The following is a 21,638-nucleotide window of genomic DNA, read 5'->3' on the forward strand; positions in this document are numbered from 1 at the left end:
CTTATACTCTTTCTTAATGCTCTTATACTCATTCTTAATGCTCGTATACTCATTCTTAATGCTCTTATACTCATTCTTAATGCTCTTATACTCATTCTTAATGCTCTTATACTCATTCTTAATGCTCTTATACTCATTCTTAATGCTCTTATACTCATTCTTAATGCTCGTATACTCATTCTTAATGCTCTTATACTCATTCTTAATGCTCTTACTCATTCCTGATGCTCATTTTAAGTCATGCTCTTATACTCATTCTTAATGCTCTTACTCATTCCTGATGCTCATTTTAAGTCATGCTCTTATACTCATTCTTAATGCTCTTACTCATTCCTGATGCTCATTTTAAGTCATGCTCTTATACTCATTGTTAATGCTCTAATACTAATTTCTTAATGCTCTAATATTCTCTCGTCATGCTCTTATGTGACTTTCCATGCTCTATACTTTTTCGTCGTGCTCTTAGTCTTATGCTTATTCTTAATGTTCTTAGTACAGTATAAGAGCATGAAGTCATCGCATGAGAAGTGGCGTTCCATAGTCACGTAACTCGCTGCTTCCCTCTCTTTCGATTGGATGTGAATATTACGTCATGCATCCTGCTGTAGTAAACAAAACATAGCAGAGGAGGAGACGTTACGTGTTAAAAACACGTTGATTTGGCATGGTGCTTAATTTCTTGATTTTGCATAAATTGTCGAAAGTTAGAGAGTTATATCATCCTAATTAAATAATAGTCATTATCTGTTTTTATCTGACAACACATTATATTGTAGGTAGGTAAAAAATGAAAATCGCTACTAGTACTAGGCCTAGGCCTACCTCTAGTAGGCCTAAGGCCTAACTAGGTAGGGCCTACAGTTACATACTAGCCTAGCTAGGGCTACTAACTAGTAGGCTAGGCCTAGGCTAAGCTATACTATAGCCTACCTGGAGGCTAGGCCTAGGCCGCCTTAGTAGGCCTAGCCTAGGCTCTATTTTAAATTTATTTATTAACTAGAGGCTAGCTAACAGTGCTTACTGAGTAGCTAGTAGGTAGGCCCTAGCGAGATAGCCTACCGTTAATAAATAGATAATAGGCCATAACATTATTATAACAGATTCCCATTATAACTAGGCTAGGCCTACTACTAGAGTCTAGCTAGAGTATTATATAAAAGACCATGTAGGCCTAGTTAAGCTAGATAGAACTGAAGGATTAAACAGTCCAGGTCCCTAATAATTGATTTCTGAAGGGTGCTCATATCCATTATTAATTGATTAAAAATACAAAAATTATCGAGTTTTTACAATTTTATGTTTGCAGGATGTTGTAGGCAACTCGTGAGTAGGTTGGATGAAGTATTTGAACAATTTTGAGTAATTTTAAGAGGAGGTGGGTACGAAACTGCATTAGCGCCGAAACGGATAATTATATGAAATTATTAGAAAATATTAGCTGTTAAATAAAATTAATATTACAGTTCAAATAAGGCCCTAATTTGTTTACATTTAATTTTTTTTTGTAAAACTAGTGATTTGTATTTTAACAAGCATACTTATATAATTAATTATTAATTTTATTTTTTGTTATTAATTCAATTGAACTGGAATTGTTATGACTATGATGAAAATACTGCTGCTTCCATATTTTATTGTTTCACTGATTTTATTCGTGAATAAAGATACCAAGAATATACTGTACCACGTACGTCACCAGTTCCTATAGTTATTTTGTTGAAACTGAAACTAAAGAGGCCAATTCATTTTATGGATTTAGGATACATACAATAGCAGCACAATACAAAGCAAATTGTGGTATTTGAATATCAATAAACAGGAATTTAATGACCTTGCCAAAATAAACACTGTACTGATCAAATGAGAGGAGTTATGTCTTGTGATGCAATAACAGACATTTGTTAAAATTTACTGTAATGTTATAATTAATAATAATAATATAATATGTATTAGTTACTCTCGGAACACTCTCATAACAAGAGGTACTACGACTCCGACCCATACAAAATGTTTACAAAATATAGTCATTCATACAGATACAAAAAAGTAATAATGGTTCACAATTACAAAACATCAAGCAGCACAAATTCTACTTACTTATTATCAGTAAAAAAAAAATGAATTCATATTAAGGGGTGGAAATGTTTTTCAATATTTCAGTCCTATGTGTCATAGCTTTAGTTAAAAATGGTTTACTAAATTATTGTCAATAATACACCAAATTGTTTTATCTTGGTATAAATCATATTTGTCGTCTAGTAATAAGTGATGCTTAAATTCTGTTGAGGTAATAAAAAATGTCCCAATAGTAGTTTAGGGCCACTATCTGTATACTAAATATATTACAAATATATTTTGATATTAAAATCAGTGATTCAATAACAGTATTTCCTCAATAAATTAATTACTGTATTACATTTACATTGCAACAAAAGTGCAAAGAGAGAATTGAGTCCATTCTTGTGATAACACAGGCTATACGACACTGGTGAGAAGTGTATTAAACTACTCAGTCTGGAGAGGGTGATTTTTTTCTACACTTTCTTTTAAATATAATACAGTAACTCTCCAAAAACTTTTTTCTACTACATGAAATTAGTTTTTTTGTTGTATTTTAAAACATGTAAAACATGTATTTTATGTACCACCCATGGTACCAAGATCTATTCGTAATTTTAAAAATGTGTATCGTCGACCCACCAGCTTTTTAATGATGAATGTGAAATTCTAAGGAAGATTTTTAAGCGTCTGAAATATCTAGATGAACTAATAACAACAACCATACATAACTTTAAACCAGCAGAGAGCAATAACAACACTGCAGAAGGTGAAACAGATTTATCCGAAATACCAGTGCAAATCATCCTGCCATTCAAAGACCAGAAATCTGCGAACTCCGTCAAGCGACAACTATGTCAACTAAGTCACAAGATAAACAAAAACATTGTCCCTGTATTCATAAGTAAAAAAGTTAAAGAACATTAGGAAAGTCGAAAAGAAACCAACTATTATAAGTCAACAATGTGTTGTGTATAAATTTAAATGTGACTTGTGCGATGCAAGTTATGTTGGATATACATGCCGACACCTCTACCAACGCATTGTTGAACATAGTAGATGCTTAATAGGACAGCATTTGAAAGATCATAACGTGATTGTTAATCCCAGTAAAATTAATTCATGTTTTAGTATACTTAGGAAATGCAAAAACAAATTTGACTGTCTTATCTATGAAATGTTGTATATCAGACAATTAAAACCTAGTCTGAATAAACAAAGTGACTCTGTAAAAGCTAAGCTTTTCATTTGACAGGATGTTAGACAATAGGTCTTTTGTTATTTAAACTTTGACCCTTGGCTTGTGCTACTTGATTATCAGTAATCAATCAATCGTTCGATTTATATAGCACCATTTCAACATTCATTGCTCATGGCGCTGTAAAAAATCAGAAAAGGTGAGTTTTGAGTAGTGACTTAAAGTGACTCAATAATGATGTGTGTTTAATGTTCAAGGGTAGGTGGTTCCAGAGCCTAGGTCCAGCAACACTGAAAGTCCGATCTCCCCAACTATGTTTGCTCCTTGGAATGTCCAGTAGCACCTGATGACTAGATCTTAGTTCTCGCTTTCCCTTCTTGACTGTCAACAATTCTGAGAGATATTTTGGAGCGCAACTATTTAGGCATCGGAACACCAGCAGCAGGATCTTAAATTTAACATGTGACTCCATGGGTAGCCAATTTAACTCTTTGAACAATGGTGTGACGTGATCATACTTCTTGGCACACATCACCAAGCGAGCTGCCCAATTTTGCCCCTTCTGGAGAGTCCGCAACTGCTTCTTTGGCAGACCATACAGCAGGGAATTTCCCATATCAAGCCGACTGGTAACAAAAGCATGTACAATCTGCTCTGTTGCACAATGGTTCAAGTAACGTCTGATCTTGGCGATGTTACATAAATGGAAAATAGCAGATCGGCAGATTTTGTTGATATGTGATTCCATGGTCATTTTACAATCAAGTTGTACACCAAGGTTACGAACTTCTGATGATGGATTGACTAGTATGCCACCAATATGTAGGCCATCAAACCGGATCTTTTTTCTCTGCTGAACAGAACCAAATAGGATCACCTCGGTCTTTTTATCATTTAGCTTGAGGAAGTTGGAGCCCATCCATTTTCTAATCTCAGCAGTGCATGCTTCTAACCGTTTTACGGCGGACAGAAACTTGGTCTGGCAAGGCTTGACAGAAACGTAGATTTGTATATCATCTGCATAGAAATGATGACATAATCCGTGTCTTCGTATTATTTCAGCAACTGGGGCAACATAGATGGAAAACAGCTGTGGTCCAAGCACCGAACCTTGTGGGATGCCACATAATAGAGGAAGGTCATCTGATGAAACATCACCAATGCAGACGGCCTGGGTTCTGTTCCTTAGATATGATGTGAACCAAGACAATGCTTGATCTCTTACCCCAATATCATGTGACAATCTATGAAGAAGCAGTGAGTGATCTACTGTGTCAAAAGCAGCCGATAAGTCTAGTAAAACTAGAATAACAAGTTCTTGATTATCTATTGATGTCAAAACGTCATTCTGAACACGTAGAAGCGCTGTCTCCAAACTGTGGTTAGCTTTGTATGCTGATTGGTAAGTTTCATGGAGGTTGCGATTTGACATATGCTTAGAAAGTCTAACTGTAAGGTAAGGTAACACAAATTCAGAAAGTTATTGTAACTGAAATTAAGCAGTAGACATAAGCATAGTATTATAAATTATATTAATTAAAATAGTTTTTTATAGACAAATACAATCAATAAACATACAAAATCAAAGCATGGATAACAATAAAAATAACGGTGATGAAAACGAAATATCAAATCCAATGGATATACTATTTAATCCAATATCTATTGATAATGGTAATAATGACCATGACGAATTCATTGAATATAGTCTCAGAAACAAGCTAAATGCTATTGAGACATGTTCTTATATGAGTCCATATGACTTGAATGAATCTGTGAAGAAATTAAAAAATATTGGCTACTCATTTCTTCACTATAATATTCGAAGTATCAATAAACACATTGATGAACTAACTACATACCTAAACTTAATCAACCACCCCTTTACAGTTATTGGTATATCGGAAACATGGTTAAACAATACATCGTGCAAACCATATTTACCGAGCTATGACTTCCTCGCATTAGATAGGAAGAACCGTAAAGGAGGGGGAGTTGGTATGTTTGTTTCTGCTACAATTGACATAAAAGAACGAAAAGATCTATTTATTGAATCTTGTGAATGTATTTTTATTGAAATAATTGAAAAAAAATGTAACAATACGATTGTTGGTATAATATATAGACCTCCCGATTCGAATATAGAACTTTTTAATAGATCACTAGACGATATTCTTAATACTATTGATATCGAGGGAAAATCATGCCACATTACGGGTGATTTTAACATTAATTTACTTAAGCATGCATCGACTGATTTTGTAAATAATTTTCTAGAAGTCTGGGGCGGATCCAGAGGGGGGGTCCACGGGGTCCGGACCCCCCCTAAATTTTAAGGGTGCCCTTTTTTTAGAGGTTCAATATTTTATTCGTGTGACATATTTGTGTGTATATTAGTATGCACAGAGTAGGCTACACTAACCCCAAAAATAAAAACAGAAATTTATCACAATGATCGCGATGTTAAGTTACGGCGGCCGATCAAAGAGCATCGTGAGAGGTGGTGACGCGTGATGATCTCTACTTAAACTTCTAAAAATAGATCGTTTCAAATACTACAGAGGGCGCAAGTAAACTTTTTACGATTCAACTCCGCGTACGTTACCATGCGCGCTATGTCATTGACGCGATTATTTGTGTATTGGTAAACACATTTTTATGTATTATTATTCTGAAAATAATTGAATTGTAAACATAATTCTTTTGAGTATTTGTTTATTTACATATCATTCCATCAGATCAACTATTTTTTATTTCCATTACTTCCAACCAAACATGTAAAAAAATGTAGTTAAAATATCGTAATATCTAGCGCGTACTAGTACTACAAGCCATGTGCTTTTTTCTCTGAGAAATATTTATTATAAGTGCCAAAAAAATCGATATGAAGCCTTTATTATTCAAATCTTTTAAAGAAAAATCACACATACCATAAAGAAGGTTCATTTATTTCATTTTTGAAACAATATTTGTGAAAATTACGTGAGGCTCAACTACAAAACCACCATTTTGTGATATAATGTCATCGTAAGCCAATCAAAGCTGAGCTTTCCCGCGATCGGCAGAACTCACGGTTGAATGATTTTGGATTCTGGCTATCTGATTGGTGGACGCGAATCACCCACAGCGGAATGTTTTCTCTCGCGTGTACCAAGAAGTCACGTGATCTCTCTGTACTGAACGGTACGACACAAATTTAGAGCAATGAATTTGTACAACTCTAAATATTTTATAAACATTTAATAACTTATTTTATTGATATTTCCAATGTTGATGTATAAAAGAAATTACTATAAAACGTAATTATATGTAATTATTTTAGCGAAAAATGGCGCAATTTGTTTACAACGTTCGTGGCCAAAAACGATCATTTTCGGCAATGTTTTAGACCCTATATTTCGAAAACTTACTACAAGTCAGATTTTCGTAATTCTTTCTTTATTGGAATATTGAAACAACATACCAACAGATAATGTTTAAATTGGTTGAAAAATAACAACTTTTAATTTTGCATCGTTATCAGTGGTGGCGCCAGCGGGGGGGCTACGGGGGCTCTAGCCCCCTCGTCGGGGAGCCTAGCCCCCCCCCCCCCCCCCGTCGGGGAACACGGGTACTTTTTGTCGGGGAATATAATATACAGTAAAAAGCGTTCGCGTTCACTTCGTTGCTAGCTTCAGCGCCTAGAAAACCGCGACGTTTCATTGACCGTCAGAGTGATATTATGCACTTTATATGCATTCATTATTGCCAGCGATCTAACTTACTACTAAACAATAGCTAGGTACGCACTTGTCTGGCGGTATCCCTTTGTACGAATCGTTCAACGTTGGGTCGAGACGCGTGATATCATGTTCCATCCAGGGACCAAAATGTGTACTGTAGTTATTTTCCAGGCGAAGTTTACCGACGGTTACGTCGTGTACTGCGTCGACGTACGCTACACTACAGCAAAAATGAATTATGTTAATTGTTCGTATGTTCACCAATTTTTTAATTTACAAGTAACCTTCTGTACCGTGGGGCACCTAAAATAAATTTTTCATCCATTACTAAACAAAAAAACATGTCATTTTCGCTTAGCCATTATTATAGCTAAGTTATTACATTTTCAATATCCTGTATGTCATGAATTTCTCACCACTCGGATGTCCAGATGGTACGCACGCATACACTTGTGAGGAATAAACTTATTTCCCCGACTGAAAAAGGTCTACGCTTGCGTTTTTTAAGCCTCTAGGCCTGATGTTTCCAAAGTATAAAATGCAATTTTTTGAAGACCTGCAGCTCTAGTTTTAAACATTTTCTTAGCTCAGCCCCAACAATAAAGCTGGTCATATTTCGAAGAACAAGAAGTGCATTTTCCGGGACCTAACATCTCTAATTTTCAAACATTTCTTAGCTCAGTCACAACCATGATAGGGACTTATATATTTTGTTTCATGTTTTGAAGTATAATAAGTCCAATTTCCGGGACCTCCAACTCTATTTTTCTAAATTTTCTTTGAACTTTTATTTTTTAAATTGAAAAATATAGATTGAAACAGTCATCGCGCATCGTTTTTTTGCACGCAGTATTTTATTTATGCATTATAAAAAATGGAAAAAATGGCTACCCTAAATCTGATTAAAATGACCTCAAATGACGCTAGAACGCGTTGCTTCCGGGGGGTTCGCCCCCCTGGACCCCCACCGGGGGCCCTTGGCGGCCCCCTGGCCCCCCAGCCTAGTGATAGCCCCCTCGTCGGGGAATGTAGCCCCCGCGTCGGGAAGATCCTGGCGCCACCCCTGATCGTTATCCCTGCTAATAAAGTGTCATTTCCGGCGAACTAGAAAGGTGCCATTTATCATGGATTTTGCGTGCGAGAGTGCCATTTCCGGCCATCTAAGTGTGTCCTGTAACAAAATTCGCTTCGCCACAACCCCCACCATGCGGGGGGCTGTGGCTCAAATACTCAATATCTGATGTGCCCTTTTTATCGGCGGACCCCCCCTCTCAAAAATGTCTGGATCCGCCCCAGGAAGTAATGATGTCGCATTCCTTCTACCCATCGATTTCAAGACCCACTAGAATACAAAACAACACATCTTCATTAATTGATAACATTTTCTCCAATACACTTTCTGAACAAATGTTATCTGGTATACTAATCTCAGACATATCTGATCATTTACCGGTATACCAAATTATCCACTCCGTGCCCGACAAACATATTAAAGTAAAAACCGGTAATATAGAACCTCATAAATATGCAATAAACGAAAGAAATATAAATAAACTATAATGACTTATTACCTGTTGATTGGGCTGATGTATATGTAAGGACAAACCCTGATGATGCTTACAATGCTTTTATCAACACTTTCAAAAAATTATATAATAAAAACTTTAAAAAAAAAGAAAAAGTTCAAGAAAATCACAAAAAGTATAAAAAGTTCAAACAACCATGGATGAGCTCAAGACTCTTAAAGTCTAGCAAAAGAAAACATGTGTTGTACAACAAATTTATAAAACATCCCTCGTCTAAAAATAAGGATATTTATAAAGAGTTTAATAAGTCATTTATGCGTACATGCAAAACGGCAAAGAAATCATATTATGAAAATGTTTTTAACAATACTAAAGGAAATAAAAAAAAAACATGGAGGCAAAAATAATGTTCCATCCACTTTTACATCTGGTGACAAACTCATAGAGGGTTGTGAGCCTATTGCAAACCACATTAACGATTATTTTATTAATGTTGGTCTCAAGGTACGAGACAGTATTGAGCCATCAACGGCACAATACTCTGATTACCTGCTAAACAGGCAAAGTAACTCTATGTTTTTCTACCATGTAAATGAGGAGGAAGTGTTAAAAGTGATTCAATCACTTGATGCAAACAAAACACCTGGTTTTGATGATATTTCACCAAAGGTAGTCAAGGCAGTTGGTGATGCTATTGTAAAGCCCTTGACTTATATATTCAACGTATCTCTTCACTCCGGCTCAATACCGGAACAGATAAAAATTGCAAAAGTAATTCCCATATATAAAAAAGGGGACCGTCATTTAGCCTCGAATTATCGCCCGATATCACTACTACCAATTTTCTCTAAAATCTTTGAAAAGATAGTCCATTCCAGATTGTATAATTACTTTAAAACTTACAATATACTAAATGATTGGCAATACGGCTTCCGAAACAATCATTCAACCTCCCACGCTATAATTGATCTGATCCACAAAATACTAAAGGCATTTGAAAACAAAGAGTTCGTAATTGCCACATTTATGGATTTGTCAAAGGCATTTGATATTATTGACCACAGTATCTTACTGAACAAGCTATTCCACTATGGTATAAGAGGTGTTACACTAAAATGGTTCAGTAACTACTTAAAATCACGAAAGCAATATGTTTTTATAAATGGTACTTCATCTAATATTAAGGAGACTAGTAATGGTGTTCCACAAGGGTCCGTTTTGGGACCTTTGTTGTTTCTTGTATATGTAAACGATATATGTAACTCAAGTACACAAATTGAATTAATTAGCTTTGCCGATGATACAACAGGATTCAAGTGTGGAAATAACCTGAACGCATTGGCAAACACTATGAATGTGGAACTAGATAGAATTAATATGTGGTTCAAAGCTAATAAACTTTTATTAAACACCAGCAAAACAAATTACGTAATCTTTAAAACTGCCCAAAGGCGTATTATTACAACCAACATTGAATTGAAAATGAATAACATTACTTTAGAACAACAAAAAAATGTAACATTTCTTGGGGTTGTAATAAATGAGAACCTTTGCTGGAAAAATCATATAAGGCTTATTAGCAAAAAAACCGCTAGGTCTATTGGAATATTGATAAAAACTAGACATTTTTTTCCTAATTATATTTTAACAAATTTGTATAATACATTAATTCTACCGCACCTTCAGTATGGAAACATTATTTGGGGCAGTACATATGATAGTACACTAGAATCCCTTCTTAAACTCCAGAAAAAGGCTGCTAGAATAATTTTATTTAAAAAGCCATGGCAACATTCTGAGCCACTGTTTAAGCAATTAAATATACTTAACATACAAGATATCAACAGAGTTACCGTCCTAGATTTCATGGCCCAGATTAAAAGCAATGTTTTACCCAGACGAATCCAAATGATATTCAAAAGAAACGAAAATACTACCCATAATCTTCGAAATATTTGTAGCGTAAAACAACCATACTCTAGGTTAACGTCTGGTCAACATTTTATCAGTATTCACGGACCGAAACTATGGAACGAGCTCTGTAGAAATCACTTAGATATTGTTAAAAAAAATTATAAAATACTAAAAAAATATGTAAAAAGAGACATTTTATCGAATTACAGAACTTAAAATGCTTCACTCATAAAATATAGATGCATATATTATGCATTTGTGTTGGTGTGTGCGAGTATACACACATAGTACAAATAATCATGTTAAAAAAACAGTATCGATTTTTGATGATGAACAACTCTAAAATGTATATAGGAATGTTTTTTTTTATTTTGTATCTATTATGTTGTGTTTATTGTTTTATGTTTTTTATGTAAAAGGGTCCTGCGAAAACAGAAGTGTAAACTTCTCTATGCAGGATCCTTGCCATCATTTATGCTATGAAACTGTATTTATAAACGATGAGTAAATAAATGTGAAAAATGTGAAACTGCAACAACACGCTCAATAAGCTTCGAAACAAAGGATAAATTTGAAACCGGTCTATAATATTTAAGAACTTCTGGGTTGAGGCCAGTCTTCTTCAGCAAAGGCCGTACATGTGCTTTCTTTAAATTCTGCGGTACTGTGGATGTGATAAGTGAAAGATTAACTAATTTCATTAGCACTGGAACTATTACAGGAGCGCAATCCCTTAAAAGCCAAGTTGGAATAGGATCTAGCTCACAAGACTTTATCGGGGATGCCTTGATCAATTTCTCGATCTCCTCATCTGTGGTTGGTTCAAGAATAGACAGTTGACAGCTTAAAGGAGCCCTTGTACTAAATTAGTTGTTGTTTTATATTTTATTCATTGGACTTGATAATGACCCCATGATGGAGTCGAAACGTCGTTCTCTTTTAAGCGTTATTTTTATATTATGTATTTACAACAAACGTACTCTCATTCGTAAATTAGATTGTACATTTATTGCCACAACAGAACAGTAATGAAAGTTGACGAAATATAAGAAAGACACAAAAACTAAGAAGCTGTAATAAACAAAACTATTATTTTCTGCAGGGAAAATGACAGACTTATTAGTTCCTGATACTCCAGCAGCTCAGAGGTCGAATAGATGGCAAGATGAGGTGGTAGAGCCGTCTTGTTGCGGTCCAGTTCAATTAAAGGTTAACACTACTCAAATCAAACTACACAGCATTATGTACATTGTCTGTGGAGTTTTGTTAATTGGATTGGGCATTGTAGCTTGTGTGCTTGATTGTACGTTCAATGGATTGTCAATCCCAGCTGGTGTTCTGGTAAGTAGAAATGATATACAGTGATTCTATATTGCATCTATTATTATATTTTAAGGTGAATATATTTCTTTATAACACACCTTGTCATTTGATTGGATGATTGTGGTTCACATGATATTAAATAAATGTTCTATTGCACTCTTAAACATCATCAAGACTGTGATGTCATTTACTGCATTTTCGTTTTGCGCATTCATTTTTAACCTATAGCGTGCACCCTATGGTGTTTCTATTCTTGGCCTAGCCTCTCGTTAAAAGTAGGCTACGGCTACTGATACCAAACCATTGTGATTTTAATGACAATAATAATGTGTTTTCTTTCAACAGCTTATTGCTACTGGTGTTGTTGGACTGTGTGTAAGAAAACATGGAGCTTTGGTACAGAATATCATCATTTACACTTTGTTGTATTTCTTTAAGACAACTCCATAGAAGTTAGACCACATCCTCATTCAAGCTGGATACATTCCATTACATTTTGTTGCTTAACCAGAATGTGATTTTTTACTTTTTGTGCTTTTTATGAATTATTTTCTTTGAATTGAATGTCATAAAATATTGTAATTCGCAATTTAATTATTTTTACAGGCTATTGTGTATGGGTGCTTAAACCCGTTTTGTTTTTTGTATGGCATTGCTCTTCTTGTTTTTATGCTGGCTGCTCTCCCCGAAGGAGAAGGTTACTGGAATTCATTTTGTTCAAGTTATGATTGCAAGTATAGGTACTACGTATATAGTGGCTGCTGTTACGATGAAAAATTCATTTTTAAGGTATTTTTTACTATAACTTTTAAAAAGTGTAACCATACACGTACGAAGTGTAAGCACCCTTACACATTTATTATATGCGCTACACATGTTTTTCTCGTAACGTCAGACTTGAGGTGCCTGGTTTAGGAATCCCAAGTGGCCCTCCAACGCTGGAGGCCTCGGGTGTTTTTAGCCTTTTCGACATATTTTAATGCCTGTTTTATCCACTGTGCACTGCTCAGGGGCCCCATAAGCTCCGGGCCCCTAGGTTTAGCCAGTGAGCGCTCATAGCCGTTATGAGATACATGTCAGTGTGCTAATGTTATTAATCTTTCTTTTTTCAGTGGGAGAATGTTTGCATTGATCTTGCAATCCTGGTTGTTGGTGTTATCGTCATGGTTACATCATTAGCAGCTAATACTCTTAGTTTGCGTGACCTGAATTGGGTCAAATTTTGCTGCTTGAAAAAAAATATGGTAAGTTCCTCTTTATACTGAGAAATAACCAAAATGAAGTTATCGACTTTCCTAAAACCAGAAAATAAACCCCCAAAATTATTTAAAGATCAAAACACAACACAACATCACAGAAATGTTTTGGAAAACCATTTTAGTCAGTGGCAAAGTTTCAGGACAGTTTGATTTCTTTCTTTTTTTTTTGTACAAATTTTTTATTTCAATTACTTGGACCTAACATTTTCATATCATCACAATTCAATTATGCGAAACCATTTTATAATATCTTATTGCAGGTTGTCAATACTGTACAGGAATAGAGTCACGTCTCTACACACCCTGCAAAGATATATATATATGTAATGCGTTTAAGAGCTTCGGCTCATTGCATACCCGTTTTGTATCAAATAAGTTTATAGAAATATTCTTGTGAAAGAGATACTGTATTATTTTGTTGTTGATACAAATAAATGGTACGTATATAGTACCGCGAATGATATTTTATATGTCGATAATTATTTATTGAGATTTCAAAATACAATATTTATAGATAATATGTTGTGTTATTGCTGTTTGTATTTAAGCATTCAGGACAAGTTGGCAGTGCTGGTAAGTATACAAAACACAATAAAAATGTTCTCGTTTTACAAATATATAAAAATATGTAACAATACAAAAGGTAAAAAATTACAAAACAGGAAGAAAACGCCATAAAACATGAGTAAAAATTTAACAATAAACTTATTGCAAATCATCAGTTACGTTTAAAATTGTTATTAAAAAGTTGAATGACTTGTGGAAGGAAGGAAGAGAAGGTACGAGAGGTCTGTGTCCGAAAGCGACCACTGCGGACTATGTAGTGGGAGTTAAGTTTATTGTAAAGAAGGTGGCTTGGGTCATTTAAAATAGATTGAAATATTCTGGATATGTTACTATTATAAGACTCGGACACCGACCCCTGGCAACAACCAACTATCCGCTCAACCTTCCTAACAACACCATTAATTCTGTTAATATCTATTTTTAAATTGGCATTCCCGGCTCAACCAGAAATACAGTATCACATATGACTAATATAAAAGATAGCAATGATTTTAACATCAACATTGAAAGAAGTCATTTTCCTGAGACAGTAAAGACGGGAATTATGTTTTTTAACCAGTATGCAAATCCATAAAATTCAATCATGCATCTGTGGATGTGACACAATCACTTCCACGCCCCAACAGACACTGTGCGTCACTGAGAATATGTACATAGTACAGTACTATTGGCATAATGTTGCAGCAGCCAGACATAAGATCAAAGGACTGTTAAAAGTTCCTATATTGGCAAGACGAGCTCAGTGTCCTGTTGTTGCCTTGGTTTCATCACATGATATCCACAACATTTATGATGTTATCATTTTATTCATTATTCAAATTACTTTTTTAAAACCATTATTTTAAAAAAATGTTTACAATGAAATAATAAGAAATAATATGTTGTACATATGGTAAGGGTTGCAAGTGAATGGTCAGTCATCACCAGCCATGAAACCATGTTGGACACCATGTGACAGTAATGGTCATCGTAATGCCACTATCATCTTAAGTATCATCCACATCATTATTGGGGTCATCAGTGTTGGACTTGGAATAGGAGCATTAATTGTTGAATGTAGATATGCTCATATTGGAATGCCAATCTGGACAGGAATACTGGTAGGCAAATTATTATGTTATGCCATGTAAAATAACTTGGTGCAGTGGGTGATATGTCAAGAAGTAATTTAATTCTATAAGAAATTACTATTAAAAGCCATGCCATGCTGAAATCATCATGTAAATTTTAAGTAATTGTTAAAGAATAACAAGTTCAAGTAATTAAAAGTAAAATACATTTTATTTTTTTTACCTTTAGATCAAAATTTTTTTTAAACATTTCCGAGTGTGATCACCATTTTTGTGCAAAATTTGTACTTACAGATATTTATGGTGACTGGTTTTTATGGATTTCTGAGTACCACAGAGAAAGGGGCATATGTAAGTTTCAATAGTATTGTGAGATAAACTAACCACGATACAGTATGTAAGTTTGAGGATGGTAGTTTGTGATTTCAAATCTTATGATTCATTTTTGGTTTTTTTTTCCAAACAATTCTGTTCCCAAATGCCTTATGTATACTTGTGTCTGGAACACGCAAAGAATTGAGTTCCTGGAAAGAGGCTTAGCCAATAGGCTACTCTTGAAAAATACATCATATATCTTGTATAGGGTTCGATCCTAAGTGGAGAGGTCACTGCATGTTCAATGTTTTAAATCCAGTTATAAATTTTGAAGAAACTACTGATTCAGGTGAAGAATTCAACAATATAACAGCTGAAAGAGTCTCATAACCAAGGGTAATATTATTAGAATGTTCACATGTCCTACAGTACCTGCTGTATTATTTTTTTTTAAATCGACTAATATTAAAGTTCAAGTCAAGTTCAAATTTATTCACATAATGCAAACATATACAAAATATAAAAGATACAAGTGGTTGGAAATTAAGTAAATAATAATTGCATTATGCCTGGAGAATACCATTTAAACCCCAAAGGGCTTTAAGCCTGGATCCACCAGAAAGAATAAAAAAGTTAAAAATAATAATAATAAGCAAGGTGAAGGTTAGCTACTGACAGACAGGGACGGACATGTACGACGATACAAACACGACAAGGACAACAGGAAGGACATTTAAAATCTTGAAGATCTTATCAAAAGTGCCCGTTGATGTCTCTGATTTTGTTTATGTTGTGTGTATGTGCCTAATTTGTTTGAAAAATGTTTGTGGAAATGTATTAGGAAATTCTATTTAGTTTGTGCTAGTGAAACATCACCTGAGGTCTGCCTTATTATCTATAAATACTAATATTTTTACAAATATTCTTGTTTATAAATTTACATACATTTCTATATTTCCAAAAATTAAAAAACTTTCATCAAAAAAATTACAAATACCTTTAAAATGTAAATAAATTAATTGTATTACATGCCGTTTTCAGTGAATGAAGTATTTTTACAATTAGTAAGTATTTGAGGTTTTTTCTTTCAGATCCCTTGTTTCTTTGCCTTTTCCATTCTAGCGTTCTTGATGTCTATTAACATGTTTAGCTGGGCAGCTGTTAATATTCCTAATGAAGAGCATTGCAGTGACCAATGTTTGGAATCGTGTTATGCTGCTCCTACTGAAAGCCCATATTACCCATGGTATACTACTGAAAGCCCATATCACCCATGGTATACTGAGCGTCCATATCCACCTTGGTATCCTACTACACCTGACCCTAGAAAGTACTGCTGTGACATTCGTTATATTTGTAACGATACTACAGAAGCGGTAAGGCTAATTAGTTTATTCACCTTGTATATATCTTGATTTTATTTGAATTTTTTTAAATTATATATTTTCTATAAAAAAAAGAATTGGGCCTCTGGGTATTTTTACTGTTGTGTTGTTGTTGAATCCACCACCATTTAAATCCAGCATGGGAGATTATTTGAAACCACCACCATATAAAGATGTTAAAAAAGAAACATTTGTTTTATGTACAATCAAATAAACACCCCTAGATATACAATACAATATCAAGAAGTGAAAAAATACAGTAAAAATTGTATCAAAATGATTGGTAAAATGTAAATAATGTCAATCAATGAATTCTACTACAAATATAAATATGTTGTAATACAATATTGTGTATACATGCATGTATTTATTTCCTTAAATAAACGCCCCTAGGCAATTGATATTCTATGAGAGGTTTATTTGAATAAATACGGTAATTTATTTTTATTGATATATTATATTTATAAACCAGTTTGCATAAGAAATTGTTTTTTATATAACAATTGATTTAATTGAAAACCACCTCTCTTTTACACAGGTAGTTTTAGACAGTTTAATTGTTGGATTTGGTGTTTTGGAGATGTTGGTTTGCATGGCAACGTTTGGTCTGTCTTTTTCACAACTTAGTTGTTACTTTTGTTGTCGCAATGGTTGTTCTACTTGTAAATGTTGTGAAAATAAGGTAAGCTTTATACAGTGTTTGTATTCTTTCTTTTGAAGATTTATGATATAATGGTGTATGTGGACCAAGAAATAAGTATTGAGATGGAACTTGTTTCCACCACCTCCTTACTCGTAATTTACACACTGTCGTCGTATACTATCATAAATAATATTCCTTGTTCATTGTATATAACCTCCTTCGGTCATTAATGCTCATAAATTAAAAAGGTTATCTATTTCTTAACAATGATTTTTTAAGGTTTTGTTACAAAAATTTTATTTTTTATTTGTTTTTTTTTATTTTCAGAAAGATACTGCACACCAAATGGTGATGACAACTGATGGTAACATGATGATGGTAGCAGTACCAAACACACAGCACGGTATGATACCTTCCTTGGTAAACAATCAACAGATGATGCCACAACCAATGTTGATTCCTGCTAATCAACTTATTGCTGGCCAGAATCAAACATCAGGGTCTCCTGTCCAGCCAAACATAGTTGGAGGACAGTTTCTGGTCCAAGGGAATGGACAACCACAACCAATGATGTTTCAAGGAAATGCACAGCCAATGGTGGTCCAAGGACAGGTTCAACCAATGGTGGTCCAAGGACAGAGGCAACCAATGATGACCCAAGAACAGGTGCAACCTATGGTGGTCCAAGGACAGAGGCAACCAATGATCATGGTGCAAGGACAGGTTCAACCTATGATGGTCCAAGGACAGAGGCAACCAATGATCATGGTGCAAGGACAGGTTCAACCAGTGATGGCCCAAGGACAAAGTAAACCTATGGTAGTCCAAGGACAGGGACAACCAATGGTAGTCCAAGGTCAGGTAAAACCAATGGTACACCAAAGACAGGGACAACCTATGGTGGTCCAAGGACAGGTACAACCAATGATAGTCCAAACACAGGGTCAAGGAATGGTGCCATCACAACCAGGAATACCAACACAGTCTATGTTTATTCAGCAACCAGTGGTTCCAGACGGTCAGGATGCAGGTGTGGTTCAAAGCCAGATGCAACAAAATAATCAACCAACTCCACAAAGTCAGCTAACCAACCAGACAGCTAGCGCACATGTTCAAGCAGGGTCACTTCCACAGGGAGTTGAATCGCCTGCTGTGGCCAGTGATGATGCTAACCAAGGCATTGGGGTTATTCCAAACCCGACTGTCTAAATTCAATTAACAATGTTGAGGCATAAAGTGATAAAACATAATTATACACAGTTTAAATAATATGTTTACGCAGTTTAAAAACTAGTTATTAGTTTGAAGAGATATTCAAGTTAAGTAAATGTTTAAGGGTTTTATTTTTATAATAATACAGTATCACACTTGTTATCCAATTTAGTACTGACATATGCTGAATAGGGCTCAATTTGGCAATTTTTCAACAAAAAAAAAGAAAAATCCATGTACAATAGCAAACTAAATGACGTTCAGTAGATACTTAAGTAAACTAGAAAGCCACTCAAAAAGCGCCTACTGTAAAATTCTCCTACATAAGATTTTTCCGGGAAAATATAATAATAATTTCACTACAAGCCTGTGTATGCGAATTTGGTGTAATGGTTATTTAACATTTAGCCTTTGAACTAACAATAGTTTCAGGTGACTAACAATAAAACAGCAACGGCAAAAACAAACAGGTGAATTTGAAAAAAAAAAGGTTTTTTAAAACTACTCGTATCAAGAAACGTGTAATTAAATCAATTTAAATTTTAAAATTACAAATCACAAATTATAATTCTTGTTTCTTGTACGAAAATGGAGTTTTTTGGACAAGTAGTTCTTGAGAACGTATCCGGATATTCACCCCCTGGACATTTACCCCCGGACAACTACCCCCCCGGACAACCACCACCTGGACCACTACCCCCTTAGGACAACTACCCCTTTAGGACAAATACCCCCCGGACAACTACCCCCTTAGGACAACAACCCCCTTAGGACAACTACCCCCTGGACAACTACCCCCTGGACAACTACCCCCCGGACAATTACCCCCTAGGAGCAATTACCCCCCGGACAATTATCCCCCGGACAATTACCACCCAGAAAACTATCCCTTTAGAACACCCTAACCACCCAGACCATTCAACAACCTGACTCTGCAACAGTGTATAATAGGAATTAATAACTATATTTTAATTCGTTACTTTGACGAATTACTATTCATGCAATTTCAGTTTACTTGTTATTTTAAGACTGCTCGCCGGCTTTTTAAAAATCTGTCCTATATATAGCAGGTCTGAAAATTATACTAAAAAGTGGTTCAGAATTGGGACCATGGTCCGGATTGCCTCCAAAATTTAATGGAGTGGTCCTTGACCAATTATCTATCTATATTTTGGTAAAGATCTTGTAATTACTTTTTGAGTAATCCTGCTAACAAAACAAACAGACAAACAAAACTAATCCAAATTGTTTATGATTTTTATTATGCAGATATAACAAATATAACTTGTGCAGTATTTAATATGTTTGACATTTTTAACATTTCCATTTTATGTTTATTATTTTGTATTTATATATGAAGAGTTCTATTTTAGTATACTAGTATATGAACTTAAATGCAGTATATTTAAAGTTACAGATTTAAATTGAAAAGAATATAATTTTAACTTGAATACAATGCAATAATGCGATTGATGGATGTTTTATTGAATCTTAATTTTCTAAATTGTAATTTTATCATATTTAATATGAATTAATTGTGAATGTTTTTAATATATTTATGTAGAGTAAAACAATTTTTTCATGAACACCTTGTAATGTGTACCCCCCAAAAAATAGGGTAGTTTATTGTAGTCTTCGTGTATCTTCAGTTAGACTGAGTAAGCTTGGCTTGTTTTTACGATTTTTATGTAATAAACAAATAAGTCATTATTGTTTATCATATTGCTTGTTGTTGTACAGTGAATCCTATTTGGCTAAATTTTTAAAAATAATAATCTACTGTACCTGAAATTGTTGTTTACGTTTGTCTGGTAAGAATATTTTTCAAAATGAAAAATGTAAACAAGTTAAAAAAAATGATTTTACGATTAGAGTTCGTATAACTCTCTGCTGTGCGCGCATGATATGGTTAGGGTGTGGGTGGGGGATGGGCCAGGGGTGATTGGTGGAGAAAACTTTTCCGGTTGGACGATGTTGTCGGGTCCTCGTGTATTTCCGTAGGATTTTATTGCCCAAAGTGAGATTTCACTTGATTTCACTTTATTATGGTGCTAGGATACCATGCTAGGTAACAAATTTTCACGTCCCCGTAACCATGGTAACAGCCCCAAAATGACGACCAAATGGCCATATCTCCATAATCCTTTAGCTATTGACAAGATATTGGTATCAAAATACTCGGAATATATATATTTATATTCGTTGTAATAGAACATTTTTACTAAATGCAACCGGAAATGCTATTTTGTTGTACTATTGACCCTTGAGCTTGACTCGTACTGTATCTTACAAAACGGCTGGTCATAGAAATTTAAAAATGGTCTAAAATTGCTCAGACCTTATATATTTATATTTATTGTAATGCAATATTTTGTTTAAAAATGTCAGGAAGCAAAGTTATTGACCTTTGACATAGAGAATAGCTCAAGAATTTTTATTCAGTAGTCTCTGGTCATATCTCCATAACCTTTTGGTCTATTGACAAGGTATTAGTATCAAAATACTTGGAATAAATATATTTATATTCGTTGTAATAGAATATTTTTACTAAATGTAACTGGAAATGCTATTTTTCTGCACTATTGACCCTTGACCTTGACTCGAACTGTATCTGAACGGCTGATTTAAAACATGTTTATTCTGGGACGGTGCGGCCATACACACCAACTACTATGAAGAATCGGACATTTCGCTACCAACATTGCAACATTGATTAACAAAATCAAAATTTAACAGTGGGGCGTGTTGACCGTGAATGACTAACAATACCATCTTTTCCACTACACCTGCACAAACTCATTTGTATAACAACGAACGGCATACCAAACTATGATGAGAGATACATTCTCATATCAACACGTAACTCGTAACGAAGATAATTAATTTCTTTTTTACATAAAAATTGAGGCCGCTAAACATAAAATTAACGAGATCAAATACATGTAGCGAAAGCCAAAAAAAAGAGTGCTCTCCCTGCCTCAGCACTAAGGCCCTGCCACAGCCTTTTGGGGTCGTTTCCACCACATCACCAGATGCATTGATGTTGTCGCCTCATGATGTGTGGTGGAAAGGGGGACGTATGATCTGTGAACCCCAAACACAGTGGCTCGCATAGCCTTAACTCTATTCCACTGACCAGCGTGGGAATCGAACCCAAAACATACGTGTTGTTAACACGACGCTCGGACGACTGAGCCAACTGATCATTTTGGTTTTAGCAAGGTTAATAGGATATTTATGACGTAATGATCAATAACGTAATACACGTAATAGACTATTACAGGTATCAGCTTTTCAGTCATGTACTTGGTGGCGTAACGGGTTATGCTATCGGCTGGGGTTCGAACCTCGACGGATATTTATTTATTTTTTTTTATATTGTTTTTTTTTTAAATAGAGATATGTTGCACTGTATTGTCGAACATGTATGGTACCATACCGGTAGG

At 34.7% G+C, this 21,638-nt stretch overlaps 2 protein-coding genes across 3 annotated transcripts in view; both read left to right on the forward strand.

Annotated features, from left to right (window-relative positions):
* Positions 1-635: 635 nt before the first annotated feature.
* On the forward strand, positions 636-19,966 carry LOC140063255 (uncharacterized). Of its 2 annotated transcripts, none has more exons than XM_072109783.1 (11): positions 636-667; positions 11,521-11,759; positions 12,087-12,137; positions 12,348-12,530; positions 12,854-12,985; positions 13,549-13,573; positions 14,465-14,667; positions 14,932-14,988; positions 16,044-16,328; positions 16,876-17,019; positions 17,308-19,966. In XM_072109783.1, exons 2-11 carry the CDS (start codon positions 11,526-11,528, stop codon positions 18,187-18,189), a joined length of 2,196 nt encoding a protein of 731 aa, XP_071965884.1. In that variant the 5' UTR covers positions 636-667; positions 11,521-11,525; the 3' UTR covers positions 18,190-19,966. The 2 variants fall into 2 exon arrangements, with proteins under 2 accessions (XP_071965884.1, XP_071965883.1); XM_072109782.1 differs by lacking the exon at positions 636-667 and adding an exon at positions 822-1,375.
* The window catches only part of LOC140063254 (uncharacterized), a 47,728-nt gene continuing 26,725 nt past the window's right edge, over positions 636-21,638 (forward strand). The window contains exon 1 of the mRNA XM_072109781.1: positions 636-776. The gene's annotated coding sequence lies outside the window, so the exon portion shown is untranslated. The remainder of the gene's footprint in view (positions 777-21,638) is intronic.

Source organism: Antedon mediterranea, chromosome 11 (assembly GCF_964355755.1).
Source record: "Antedon mediterranea chromosome 11, ecAntMedi1.1, whole genome shotgun sequence".
Taxonomy (NCBI): domain Eukaryota; kingdom Metazoa; phylum Echinodermata; class Crinoidea; order Comatulida; family Antedonidae; genus Antedon; species Antedon mediterranea.